The sequence below is a fragment of the Geotrypetes seraphini genome, chromosome 8, assembly GCF_902459505.1.
Source record: "Geotrypetes seraphini chromosome 8, aGeoSer1.1, whole genome shotgun sequence".
NCBI classification, from domain to species: Eukaryota; Metazoa; Chordata; class Amphibia; order Gymnophiona; family Dermophiidae; genus Geotrypetes; species Geotrypetes seraphini.
This window is the reverse complement of record NC_047091.1, coordinates 62143817-62155969: the sequence shown is the minus strand read 5'-3', so window position 1 is coordinate 62155969 and position 12153 is coordinate 62143817. Positions and strand designations below refer to the sequence as shown.

At 43.4% G+C, this 12153-nt stretch overlaps 1 protein-coding gene across 1 annotated transcript in view; it reads right to left on the bottom strand.

The window, feature by feature from the left end:
* The window catches only part of LOC117364565 (rho GTPase-activating protein 11A-like), a 53314-nt gene that overhangs the window by 24660 nt on the left and 16501 nt on the right, over positions 1-12153 (bottom strand). Inside the window, exon 5 of the mRNA XM_033953886.1 lies at positions 1795-1958. Within this exon, the coding sequence (XP_033809777.1) occupies positions 1795-1958 (164 nt within the window). The remainder of the gene's footprint in view (positions 1-1794; positions 1959-12153) is intronic.

Genomic DNA, 12153 nt, shown 5'->3' with positions numbered 1-12153 from the left:
AGTGTCGGAAAAGGCTTCTGACGCTGGCGGGGATCGTGAGAGGAGCCGCCGGCAGCACTTTTAAACTTTAAAAAAAAAAACAACAACAACCTTCTGCCGCAGCAGGCCAGCCTGCGGGAAGGGAAGGGGGGGGGGCGAAAAAGAACAGGACTCCAGCTACTGGAACGCAGGCTACACCACGGGAAGGGAAGGGGGAGGGGCCAAACGGAGCAGGACAGCTCGCGGTAAGAGAAGGGAATGGGGGGTTGGGGGAAAATGCTGCTACTACTTCACAGGGACCTGGAGGGGAAGGGAAATTCTGCTGCTGCTTCTGCAAAGGAAAGTGGGGGGGGGAGATAAGGGAATGGGGGTGGAGGAAAATGCTGCTATTACTTCACAGGGACCTGAAGGGGAAGGGAAATACCGCTGCTGCTTCTGCAAAGGAAAGTGGGGGGGGGGAGGGAAATGCTGTTGCTGCTGCTGCACAGGGAAATGGGGTGAACATGCTGCTGCACAAGGAAAAGGAGGGAAATGACAGACAGACAGCAAGAAAGGAAGAAAGACACAGGGGCAGGGAGAGGGACAGAAAGACAGACAGACATATATTCTAGCACCCGTTAATGTAACGGGCTTAATGACTAGAGAGAGACAGAAAGAAATACAGACAGACAAAGGAGGCCAGGGAGAGAGACAGACAGAAATAAAGACAGACAGGGGACCAGAGATAGACAGAAAGACAGACAAAGGGTGCCAGGGAGAGAGAGAAAAAAAATAGCAGGAGGGAGAGAGACAGAAAGAAAGGAAGAAAGAGACAGGAGCAGGGAGAGAGACAAACAAAGACAGACAGGCATATATTCTAGCACCCATTAATGTAAAGGGCTTAAACACTAGTATTGAATAAATTCCTTAACTTTGTCCAGGGGGAGAGAATTTCTATTGGGTTTAGTACCCCTTAAAATCTTGAAAAGTTGGCTCTCATGGTTGACAGCACAACAGCAGCAGATCCGAGGATCAGCCCCTCGGCAACTGTGTGCCATCATGCAGGAATCCTGGGCTACGGCTCCTCAGGCCCTTAGCAACTGCTCAGCCACCAGGATGAAGGGAGGCCATCAGCAGCACAATCCAAGCCAGGCAAAGTGGAACATGACAGCCTGTGTATCCTCCCTATATCAACAGCAGCAAAAGTCTTGCCAAATTTCAAATGGGAATAAGCCCATATCGTTAAAAATGACCGACAAATCAGCCAAACCCACTTTTGCCAAGCAGTGACGGATTTACCTATAAGCTAAAATAACCTATAGCTTAGGACCTCAAAGGTTCTGTAGGTTCTGAAAATTTTGTGGCGCAGTGGTTAAAGCTACAGCCTCAGCACCCTGAGGTTGTGGGTTCAAACCCACACTGCTCCTTATGACCCTGGGCAAGTCACTTAATCCCCCCCATTGCCCCAGGTACATTAGATAGATTGCGAGTCCACCAGGACAGACAGGGAAAAACACACGAGTACCTGAATAAATTCATGTAAACTGTTCTGAGCTTCCCTAGGAGAACGGTACAGAAAATGTAATAAATTTAAAATGTTTGCGAGGTGGAATTACTTTCATCTGTACTTTTAAAATGGCTTCACGCATAATGAATTTAGGTAATATTCTGAGCTCTATTTTCAGGCTTATGATGAAGATTTGAAAGCAGGGACCAGAAAAGAAAAAGAAAGCAGCAACTTGAAGAGCATCTCAGAAAAGTACCAAAACTTATTAACAAGGGGCCTCCACCAAGCTTTATATAGCTTGGGGGCCTCACCACGCTGCCAAGACTCACCGATTTCCAGTGCACTGGTTATCAGAGTTTCCAGCACAGCCACTTGCAACTGCAGCTGCTTCTCAGTGCCCACTGTCAGTCGCTCGCTCTGCTCAGAGCTGGCAAACAGGTTGGGGGCCAGCACCAGAGCCAGGTTCCCAGAGTCCATCTTGTTCTCATCACACCTTCAATAAGAACACAATAAAAGTGAGGCAAGAAAACCAGAGACACCAAGGCGCTGATTCTATGAATGGGCATCCGGATTGTAGGTGGTGGCAGGCGTCCCACCACTGCCTGGAAGTCAATCAGGATGTTTTAAGAAAAAAACACGCAACACACAGGGGAAACAAATCCACAACAGATAGAATGATAGGGAAAATGGAATTGTCCAATAAGAAAAGGTGCAAAAAAAATTGTCTTTCAACTCATCTGATCAATCAGGTAATCCTTTATTCTTCCAAAAATACTCGAGTATTTTTGGAAGAATAAAGGATTACCTGATTGATCAGATGAGTTGAAAGACAATTTTTTTTGCACCTTTTCTTATTGGACAATTCCATTTTCCCTATCATTAAGAAAAAAACAAACACAAAAACACACCTCACCAAGGCAAGACACCTACACTAGGCGTTTATTGTGGGTCTAAGGGGACGGGTAGGGATACCTAAGCTCGCTCAAGGCAGGGCATGGGCTTGCCCAAAGTGGTCTTGAGCGAGTTTACAGCAGACATAGACGTCTCCTTAGGGCCCAATCAGAGTCTTAGGCCAAGCCCATTGCGTCCCAGGATGCACCGGGAAGGAGGCCCAACAGGCACCTGGGCCAAAGGCCCTTAGGTCCCTTCCCAGTGCATTCCAGAATGCACCGGGAAGGTCCACCATTTTGAAGAGGTGGGCCTGCCGGCCGGAGGGAATAAGTATCCCTCCAACCGGACTTTCTTCAAAAAGGTACAGGGGGGTGGAATGGTGTCGGGGTAGGTTTATGGGTGTCAGGAGGATCAGCGGCAGGAGGGAGTGGGTATCCCTCTTGTCTATTTCAGACGCAAATGTCATGAGGAGATCCTCTGCCACAGCCGGCTCAGCTGATCGCGGTAGGGGTATTAAGAGGGCGGGGCAGGTAGACAGATGATGCCTGCACTGCCACCGTCTATGCCAGGATAGCTTGAGCAAGTAGCATATAGGTCAAGCCTGTACTGCTATTGCCATTCCTGTCCGTTTTGGGGCAGTATACACGTGTGTCTGGGTGCATGCGAGAAGCTATTGCTGCCATCTGTGCTGTTCCTGTTCTGTGTCGGGGCAGCGAGTGTGTGTGGAGACAAGAGCTTGCACAGTAGCTGTGATGCTTTAATATGAAAATTTCCCCACCGCAGAACAAGGATCTCAAGCATCGAGATAAAGCAGCAGCTCAAATAGTAGCTTAATCGGATTCTGATAATGAGGCTTGATTTAAATCTGAAGTTATTTCATATAAGGCAGTATCAAAAGGAAACAACCTATAAGTCTCTTCTGGTAAATGAGCCAGCACAGCAGATTCCGGCAGCCCTGTCACAAATGTTAAGACTGAGAACCAAAGCACAGGGACAGTCCCAGCTAAACCACAGGCTCTCAGTCATGTTAAGACTTATCTATAGTCGTCTGATATAGTCTTTAACCAAAGTCTAAATTTGTGAAAAAGGGCAGAACCCCCTCCCCCCTCCAAGAATGGAATCGATAGGGAAAGACTGGAAAACATAAGAGAAAAAGGCTTAGCAACTGGTTCCGTTAGATGGATTCATTCTCGATTTTACATTCTGGTGCACACAATTTGTGAAGCCAACTTGCTCCTTATTATATATGCAAAACAGTGCTAAAACCTGGACCAGATCAAATGTCCTGAAGAAACAGAGCCAAAACCTGGACCAGATCAAATGTCCTGAAGAAACAGAGCCAAGTGGCATGCACCAACAAGAGAAAGAAAAAAAATAAATTAATAAATTCACAAACAGGGTTTCCCAAACACTAATGGGTCAGACCAAACAAAAACCAGACACTGGGCTGCATGAACAACAGTGGCCAATCCAGGTTACAATTACCTGGTAAGATCTCAAAAAGATGCAAACACACTGCTTAGCTCAGGTCTACTGTAATAGTTTACACAAACTTTTCTTCTAGGAATCTGTCCAAACTTTTTGTTTTAACATAGCTACGCTAACCTACTGTTAACATCCTCCTACCTTTACGAAAACATTCCCGTGCAGGCCATCTCCTCCCTTACCAGGCTTATAAATTCTGCTTTACTATCAGGCTTGTTCTCCACCGAAATGGGACACATTGCCTTGTCCCCTCTTCTGAAAAAAGCCGATCTCGATCCTTCCTTACCATCTAACTACCGCCCCATAGCAAATATCCCTCTCCTAACTAAACTGCTAGAGGCCATAGTCGCCACCCAGCTCTCTTCTTACCTAGAGAGATTCTCCATCCTCCATCCCTACCAATATGGCTTCAGACCCAGCTTCAGCACTGAATCCCTCCTAGTTTCCTTAATTTCTAAGGTGCAACAACTACATTCTCGTAACAAATTCGCTGTCCTATTACAATTCGATCTCTCTGCAGCTTTCGATGTTGTCCACCACGACATACTACTTTATCAACTTTCCGAGATAGGAATTGAATCCACCGTCCTAAAGTGGTTCTCAAACTTCCTACGCTCTCGCTCCTACACTGTCAACACAAATGAAACCATGTCCGTTCCTTGGACACCATCTTGCGGTGTACCTCAGGGATCACCCCTATCCCCTATTCTCTTTAACATCTATATGTCCTCCCTGAAACTCCTCCAATTATTCCCCCTTGAAACAATCTACACATACGCTGACGACATCCTTGTCCTCCTTGAGACAGACCAGAACCTCACCAACCGCCACGAGAACATTACAGCTTGCATAATGAGACTCCATTCCTGGTCCTTCTCGGTACAAATGAAATTGAATGATCAAAAACAAAATTACTCTGGCTCGGCCCAAAATTAGAACACCTGCCCACCCTCTTCACACTACCCTCAGGTGCTGCACTGCAGCTTGAGTTCAAGCAAGGTCCTTGGCATCATTATCGATTCTTCCCTCTCCCTCAATGACCACCTCAACTCCTTGGCTACATCATGCTTTTTCAGCTTCCACATGCTGAGGAAAGTAAGATCCTATTTTCACCAACAACATTTCGCCGTCCTTGTCCAATCCATCATCCTCTCCAAATTAGACTACTGCAATGCCATCTACTTAAGCTTATCAAAAAAAAGTCTTCAAAGACTCCAGCTAATCTAGAATACTGCAGCCAAGTTGATCTTTGCAAAACGCAAGTCTGACCATGTCTCCCCACTCCTAGTCAGACTTCACTGGCTCCCAGTGATTTCCAGAATCCATTTCAAATGCTCCTGCCTGGCTTTTAAGATCATTCACGGCATCCTTCCTCCCTTAATCCCACTATCTTATAACTCCTCGAGTCCTGACTCTACCAGACCCGCCCAAAGGTATAAACTATCCTTCCCCTCTCTACACGGAACTCACTATGCAGGCAAACTGGGAAAATCCCTTCTCTTCAGAATCACAGGTCTTTGGAACGACCTTACTATCCCCGCTGCGGAACCTGGGCTCCCTCCAATTATTCCGCAAGCAACTAAAAACCTGGCTTTTCACTAAAATGTAATTCTATCCCCCCTTACAAGTTCATGAAAACCTTTTTTCCTTCTCTTCCTATATTTTAAGTTCTTGTAAACCGTGCCAAGCTCCACAACATCCATGGAGATGATGGCGGTATATAAACTTAAGGTTTAGTTTAGTTTAGAGTTAAAAAACAAACAAACAACCAAATCTCTCTATTCGGCAGTTTTATGTGAATATTTTTTCTTTTATTGATAACAAAAACATGGAACACCAAAAATGTACATTGTAAATGAGCATAAGAACATAAGAACCGACTTATATGTTATATACTTGTGTTTTCCACTATTGATGTTTGGAAAATCAATAAAGAATTAAAAAAAAACAACAACATAAGAATAGCCTTACTGGGTCAGACCAACGGTTCATCAAGCCCAATAATCCATTCTCAAGGTGGCCAATCCAGGTCACTAGTACCTAGCAAAAACCCAAAAAGAGTAGCCACATTCCATTCAGAGTCCTAAGAACAGCAAGATTCCGGAATCCCAACGAGTAACAAAAGATTCTGGAATCTGAAGTAGTAACAACATTCCATGCTACCGATCCAGGGCAAGCAGTGGTTTCCCCCATGGCTTTCTCAATAACAGACTATGGACTTTTCCTCCAGGAACTTGGCCAAACCTTTCTTAAAACCAGCTACGCTATCCACTCTTACCACAACCTCTGGAAAAGCGTTCCAGAGCTTAACTATTCTCTGAATGAAAAAATATTTCCTCCTATTGGTTTTAAGAGTATTTCCCTGCAACTTCCATCGAGTGTCCCCTAGTCTGTGTAATTTTTTTTTTTTAAAGAGCAATTTGTTTATTAATTTTCCAAAAGAAAACAGAACACACAATACACACGAGTACATGGTGGTCAACAAAATACATAAATACCTACATTCTCCCAAACTTCACCACATACCAAAAACTCCCACCCTCCCCCATCCCATCCCAGTACCAATTTCAATACAACATGAAACACTCCATTCCAAAATATGCTACAGAATAAAAATCAAACATTAAGCAAATGACTACGAGCTCTGTGTGTTAAAGTGAGCCAAAAGGGTTCCCAACAAAAATTAAAAGTTCGTCCCAGTTCTGTGTCCAAAGCAGAAAATTGTAAACGTTCCATAGAAGCCTGTTGCAGCATCAAAATACGCCAATGAGAAAGTGTAGGGGAACCCTAGGAAATCCAACAGTGCAGAATCACCTTTTTCCCCCCAACAACACTGAGCGAGCCAAAAAAACTCCTGAACCCCTTTGGAGAGGGGAGAGGAAGATGGTCCAATGTGAACAACAGTACAGGACTGAGGGCAAAATTGTATTTCCACGCTGTCTGGATATGTCGATGAATCTGCTGCCAAAAGGTTTGTACCCTCGAACAAGACCAAAACTGATGTCCAAGAGTAGACGGAGAGTAGGAACATTTGAGGCATTGTGCTGAGGTACACATCTTTGCCCGAAATAAATATGAGGGAAACTTATATAAATTAAAAAAAAAAAAAAAAATAGATGCACTTGTACCCGTTTTACTCCACTTGGAATTTTGTAGACTCCAATCATATCTTCCTTCTAATCTTTTTTAGTCTTTCCTTATACGAGAGAAGTTCCATCCCCTTTATCTTCTTGGTTGCTTCTTTGAACCTTTTCTAGTGCCGCTATGGAGACGAGAACTGAACGCAATACTCCAGATGAGGTTGCACCATGGAACAATAGAGGTATTATAACATTCTTAGTCCTGTTAACCATCCCTTTTTTAAAAATTCCTAGCTTTTTTAGCTGCCGCTGCACATTGGACAGGGTTCATCATATTGTCTACAAGGACACTTAGATCCTTTTCTTGGGCGCTAACCCCCAAGGTGGACCCTAGCATCCGGTAACTGTGATTTGGGTTATTCTTCCCAATGTGCCTCACTCTGCACTTGTCCATATTAAATTTCATCTGCCACTTGGATGCCCAGTCTTCCAATTTCCAAAGGTCTGCCTGCAATTTTTCACAATCTGCATGCGTTTTAACAACTTTGAATTCATATACAGTACTCCCCCGAAATTCACGGGGAGGATTCCGTTCCAGGAATCCCCGCGAATTTTGAAAAACCACGAATGCAGCTTTTCGCCTGTCAAAAAGCAGGGGAGGAAGGAGAGAGCAACTGGAGCACCGGCAGGTGAAGAAAAAAATCACTCGTGGTCTGCTCCGAACGCCTCTTCCTGTAGTAAAGTCGTGCTACACCTCTCAGGAGCTGCTTTGACACACACCTCCTGATTGGTGTAGTTGACTTTACTACAGGAAGAGCAGACCGCCGAGTGAGAGTCCGCAATTCACGAACCGCAAATTTGCAGGGGAACACTGTATAACAAAAAGGTTCCTACAAAATGAAGGAATTTAATACTGTTAATTTTATGAACTTTTGCAATCCGATAACCAAGCTTATAAAGTAGGATATTTATCCACCCCCCACCCTTTTTTTTTTTTTTTTTTTATACAAAACCATGTAAGAGGTTTTTAGCGCTGGCCAGGAACTCTTATGACCATCGGAGCAGCACAGAGAATTCAACGCGCCAGCCAGTGTTAAAAACCTCTTGTGCGGTTTTGTAAAAAAAAAAAAATAAATAATAATAATAAGACGGGGGATTGGGGGTTGTTTCTTAAAGCCTACACCCACTTTCTGCAATTTTAAATGGACTACTAACCCCTCAGATAATTTTCACCAATGTCACTTTTTCTTGTTTTGTAAGTGTGAGCTTATTGCTATTTAGAATGTTGTATAATATATTTTATATTCAATGTGGGCTATGAGAGCACAATTGGCTATATTTTTTTCTCATGTGTATTAATTTCCCATGTATCATCTATTAGCAGTATTGTTAGTTCCTTTATCCTTTTCTGTACTTTATTTTTATTCAATTTTCAAAATACAAAATATTAAAATGCTAACTAAAGAAACAGTTAATGGATTCTAAATTGGAAAAGCATTGCCATCAATAAATAACTGGTAAGTATCTTCATGTTCCTGCGAGTCTGTAGAACGCTACCACTCCCCCTGCTAGATACTCCCTCACAATCTCAGGACCACCTTAATATAAGTAGCCCCTTCTTAGGGGGAAGTGACACAGGCAGGAGGAGTCTGGGAAGCAGCTATCAGGAAGTACTGTATATAATGCAGAGCTAATGCTAGTTCCAGAAGGCCCAAGACAATAGGAGGAAAAGCGACCCCGGCATCCCCCTCGACTTCAACATCTAAACATTCTGCTTGGCTGAAGTAAGCCGATTCTTTGTACTAACTACATGCGAGCCTTGTTCTAAGGTCTGGTGAGGACCAGGCCTCACTACCTGTTTGAAGAAGACTTTGCAGTCTGTGTTTAGGGTGTGGCAGTACCATCTCTACAAACAAATGATAAGACAAACGTAAAGCATTCTACTCCACTAAAATCAACTCATCTTGCAATGGTTCACAAGGAATCAATACAAAAGAGCTATTCAACCTGATCAAATTTATTTTACACCACTCGCTACACCACACCCACACACAACATTAAGCTACCCTCTGCAAATGACTTAGCACTGCACTTCGATTCAAAAATTAAAAACCTTAGAATTCACTGTTCAACAAACGACCCTAGTGATCATCAAATAGCTAACACCCAAGGAAATGAAATACTGGCAGACATGATCTGGAGCTCCTTTCAAATACTCTAGATCCTATTGCGTTCTGGACTCATGCCCCCCTGAAATCATGAAAGCGGCACCATTAGAATTTAAACTATCGCTGATGCAATACTTGGCTCACAACCTAAAAAATGGGAAGTTCCTCTCTAATAATGGTCACATAATAACCCCAATTTTAAAAAATCGTAAAGAATCCTCAGCCCTAATATCCAACTACAGACCGGTAGCATCCATTCCGTTTATTGTAAAAATCATGGAGGGATTGGTACATACCCAACTGATGGATTATCTTAATCAATTCTCTCTCCTACATGAAACTCAATCCGGTTTTAGACCGTTATTCAGTACGGAGACAATAATTGCGGCTATCTTAGACAATCTGCGCCTACTGTTTAGCAAGGGCCTCAATGCCCTGGTTATGCAATTCGATATGAATTCAGCCTTTGATCTAGTAGACCACAGGAAACTGCTACAATGCCTAGATGCCATTGATATCAGGGTTGAGGTGCTGAACTGGTTCCGTGTCTTCCTTATATCCCACGCCTATCAGGTATGTTTTAATTATGAGCTTTCCGACACCTGGAGCAATCCATCTGGTGTGCTACAAGGGTCTTCACTATCCCCATTGCTTTTCACGTCTACATGTCCTCACTGGGCACGCAGCTAACCCAGCTAGGGATAAAACTATTTAGTTATGCAGATGACTTTACAATTATCATCCCATTTGCTAATTCTGTCTCTGAAACTATTCCCAAAGTTTCAGAAGCCATAAACGTGATGGCACATTGGATGACATACTTTAGGCTCAAACTTAATTTAAAAAAAAACGACTTTCTTCGTTGCTTCACCACATCCGCTTGATACCAAAACACCACTACGTATCAATAAACTTAGTTACCCTATCCAGCCAACCATAAAGATACTAGGTGTAACTCTGGATCAATGCCTAACCATGAAAGACCAGGTGGACTCCTTAATCAGAAAGGGATTCTTTACTCTCTGGAAACTCAGATCCATTAAAGCTTATTTCGATGCATTGGCATTCAGAACCCTGGTCCAATCCCTCGTACTAAGTCTACTTGAGTACTGGAACATCGCCTATTTAGCAATTTCCCAAAAGAATATGCAACGTTTACAATTGATGCAAAATGCAGCAGTCAAACTGATCTTTGGGCTAAAGAAATTTGACCACGTGACACTCTACTACCGGCAGCTGCATTGGCTGCCGATGGAGGCAGGTGTAAAGTTTAAATTCGCTTGCTTCTGCTTTAAAGCACTACATGGACTTGCCCCTAAATACATAGCTGACCTTTTCTCCTTCTCAGCCAACAGACACAAGAGAAGCTCACATTCCAACTTCGTTTCCCCCCCCCAGTGAGAGGTTGCAAACTGAAAAAACACCATGAACACCTTCTCTCAAACCAAGCAGCATCATGGGGTAAAGACCTAGAACAATTGCTTTCGCCCACTACTTATGAGGAATTTAGGAAACGTTTAAAAACACACCTGTTCCTAAAGCATCTAAACAACTGATCCACTCATCTCTCTCCCCTCAATAGCAATTAACTTGTCCTACTGATCACTTTCTCTTCAACAATGGATTTCCTGTCCTATTAATTCTCTTTCTTCCATCCCTCTTAAAGTCAATCAATTTGTACCTTAGCTTAATCTTTTGTAAACCGCATAGAACTTGACGGTACTGCGGTATATAAACTGTTATTATTTTTATTATTATCTCTAGGCTCAGCTCAGAACTTTTGTTTGTCAAATTGAGAGACTGTTTTTCTGTGTGCCCGATCCTGTAAAGCAACAGGAGTCGGGGAGTTTTGTTTTCGAGTCAACCCGCCAGAAGAGGTGGAACCCATAAACATCAGGATCTGGGCCCCGAGTTTAATATCCCACCATACTTTGAGGCTAAGGGGATTAACTCCGCTTCAAGAGAGGGAACTAAAACAATAGTTAGTGCTGGACAGGCAGGTTTTTTCCCCTTGTACTCAGTATGCTCTAGGGCTGCCAATAAAACATGGAGAAACAGCAGCAGTTTATGCAGGTGCATTTGGAGCAGCAGCAACAAGTTCTACAGAAACTGGTAGGCCTGCAACAAGGCTCAAAGCCTAGACATCAGTAATAATACAAGGATCTGGATCCCTGTTCCCATATTACCTAAAATGACAACGAAGGATGATCCAGATCTCATCTTGGTGAATTTTGAAAGTACTGTCCGCTTAGCTGGCTGGCCAGAGGCTATGTGGACTACATAGCTTGGAAACCTGTTTACAGGGGGCAGCCAAATTACATTCCAGGGAGCCAACCCCTATCACTGCACTCCCTATAAAGATGTGCAGGCAGCCATTTTGAAAAAGAGAGGCTGTATCCCAGAATCTTACAGGCAGTTTTTTCTACAAACTGAAAGGAGGTTGCATGGAGGTGGTTGCAACTCGAGAAGACTGGGGTAGCAATAGCAAATGTAGTTCCTCCTGAAGAAGTTCCTGAATGGACTACCTCATGCTGCGAGACAACATCCTAAGCTAATTCTAGAAACCGCCTTGGAAGTGGCAGAAGTGTTTTCACCAAGCCCAACCAATTCCTGAACCAGGAAGAGAGAAGAGGCTGGGGGAAGACCCTGGAAGCAGAAACAACCAACAAGGGCCAAGCACCTCAGGGAAAGAAGACTGCCAGTACGTCCAGAAGGCCAAAGCAATGGAGGCCTGCTTCACCCAGGACGCCTTGGGCCTTGTGGAACCAGGGACAAGACGACCTCGAACTCTACGCTATTCTTTCATCTTCTATACCATAAAATTCTCTATAACAAGACAGGGCTTGATGCAGTTAACAGAAAAACTTATAAAAAAGGATAATACAAAAGTTTTCCTTTAAGAATGAACTAATGAGATTTGAAATCAAGTTTTTAAATTTTCAAAAAAACAAATAGGAATTGCAGCCTCTTAGATACGAAAGATTGTTCCAACGAGATATAAAAACAAAAATAAAAGCCCTGGAAAGAAATGTACTTAAACCCCTAAATGTAGGATATGACAGCA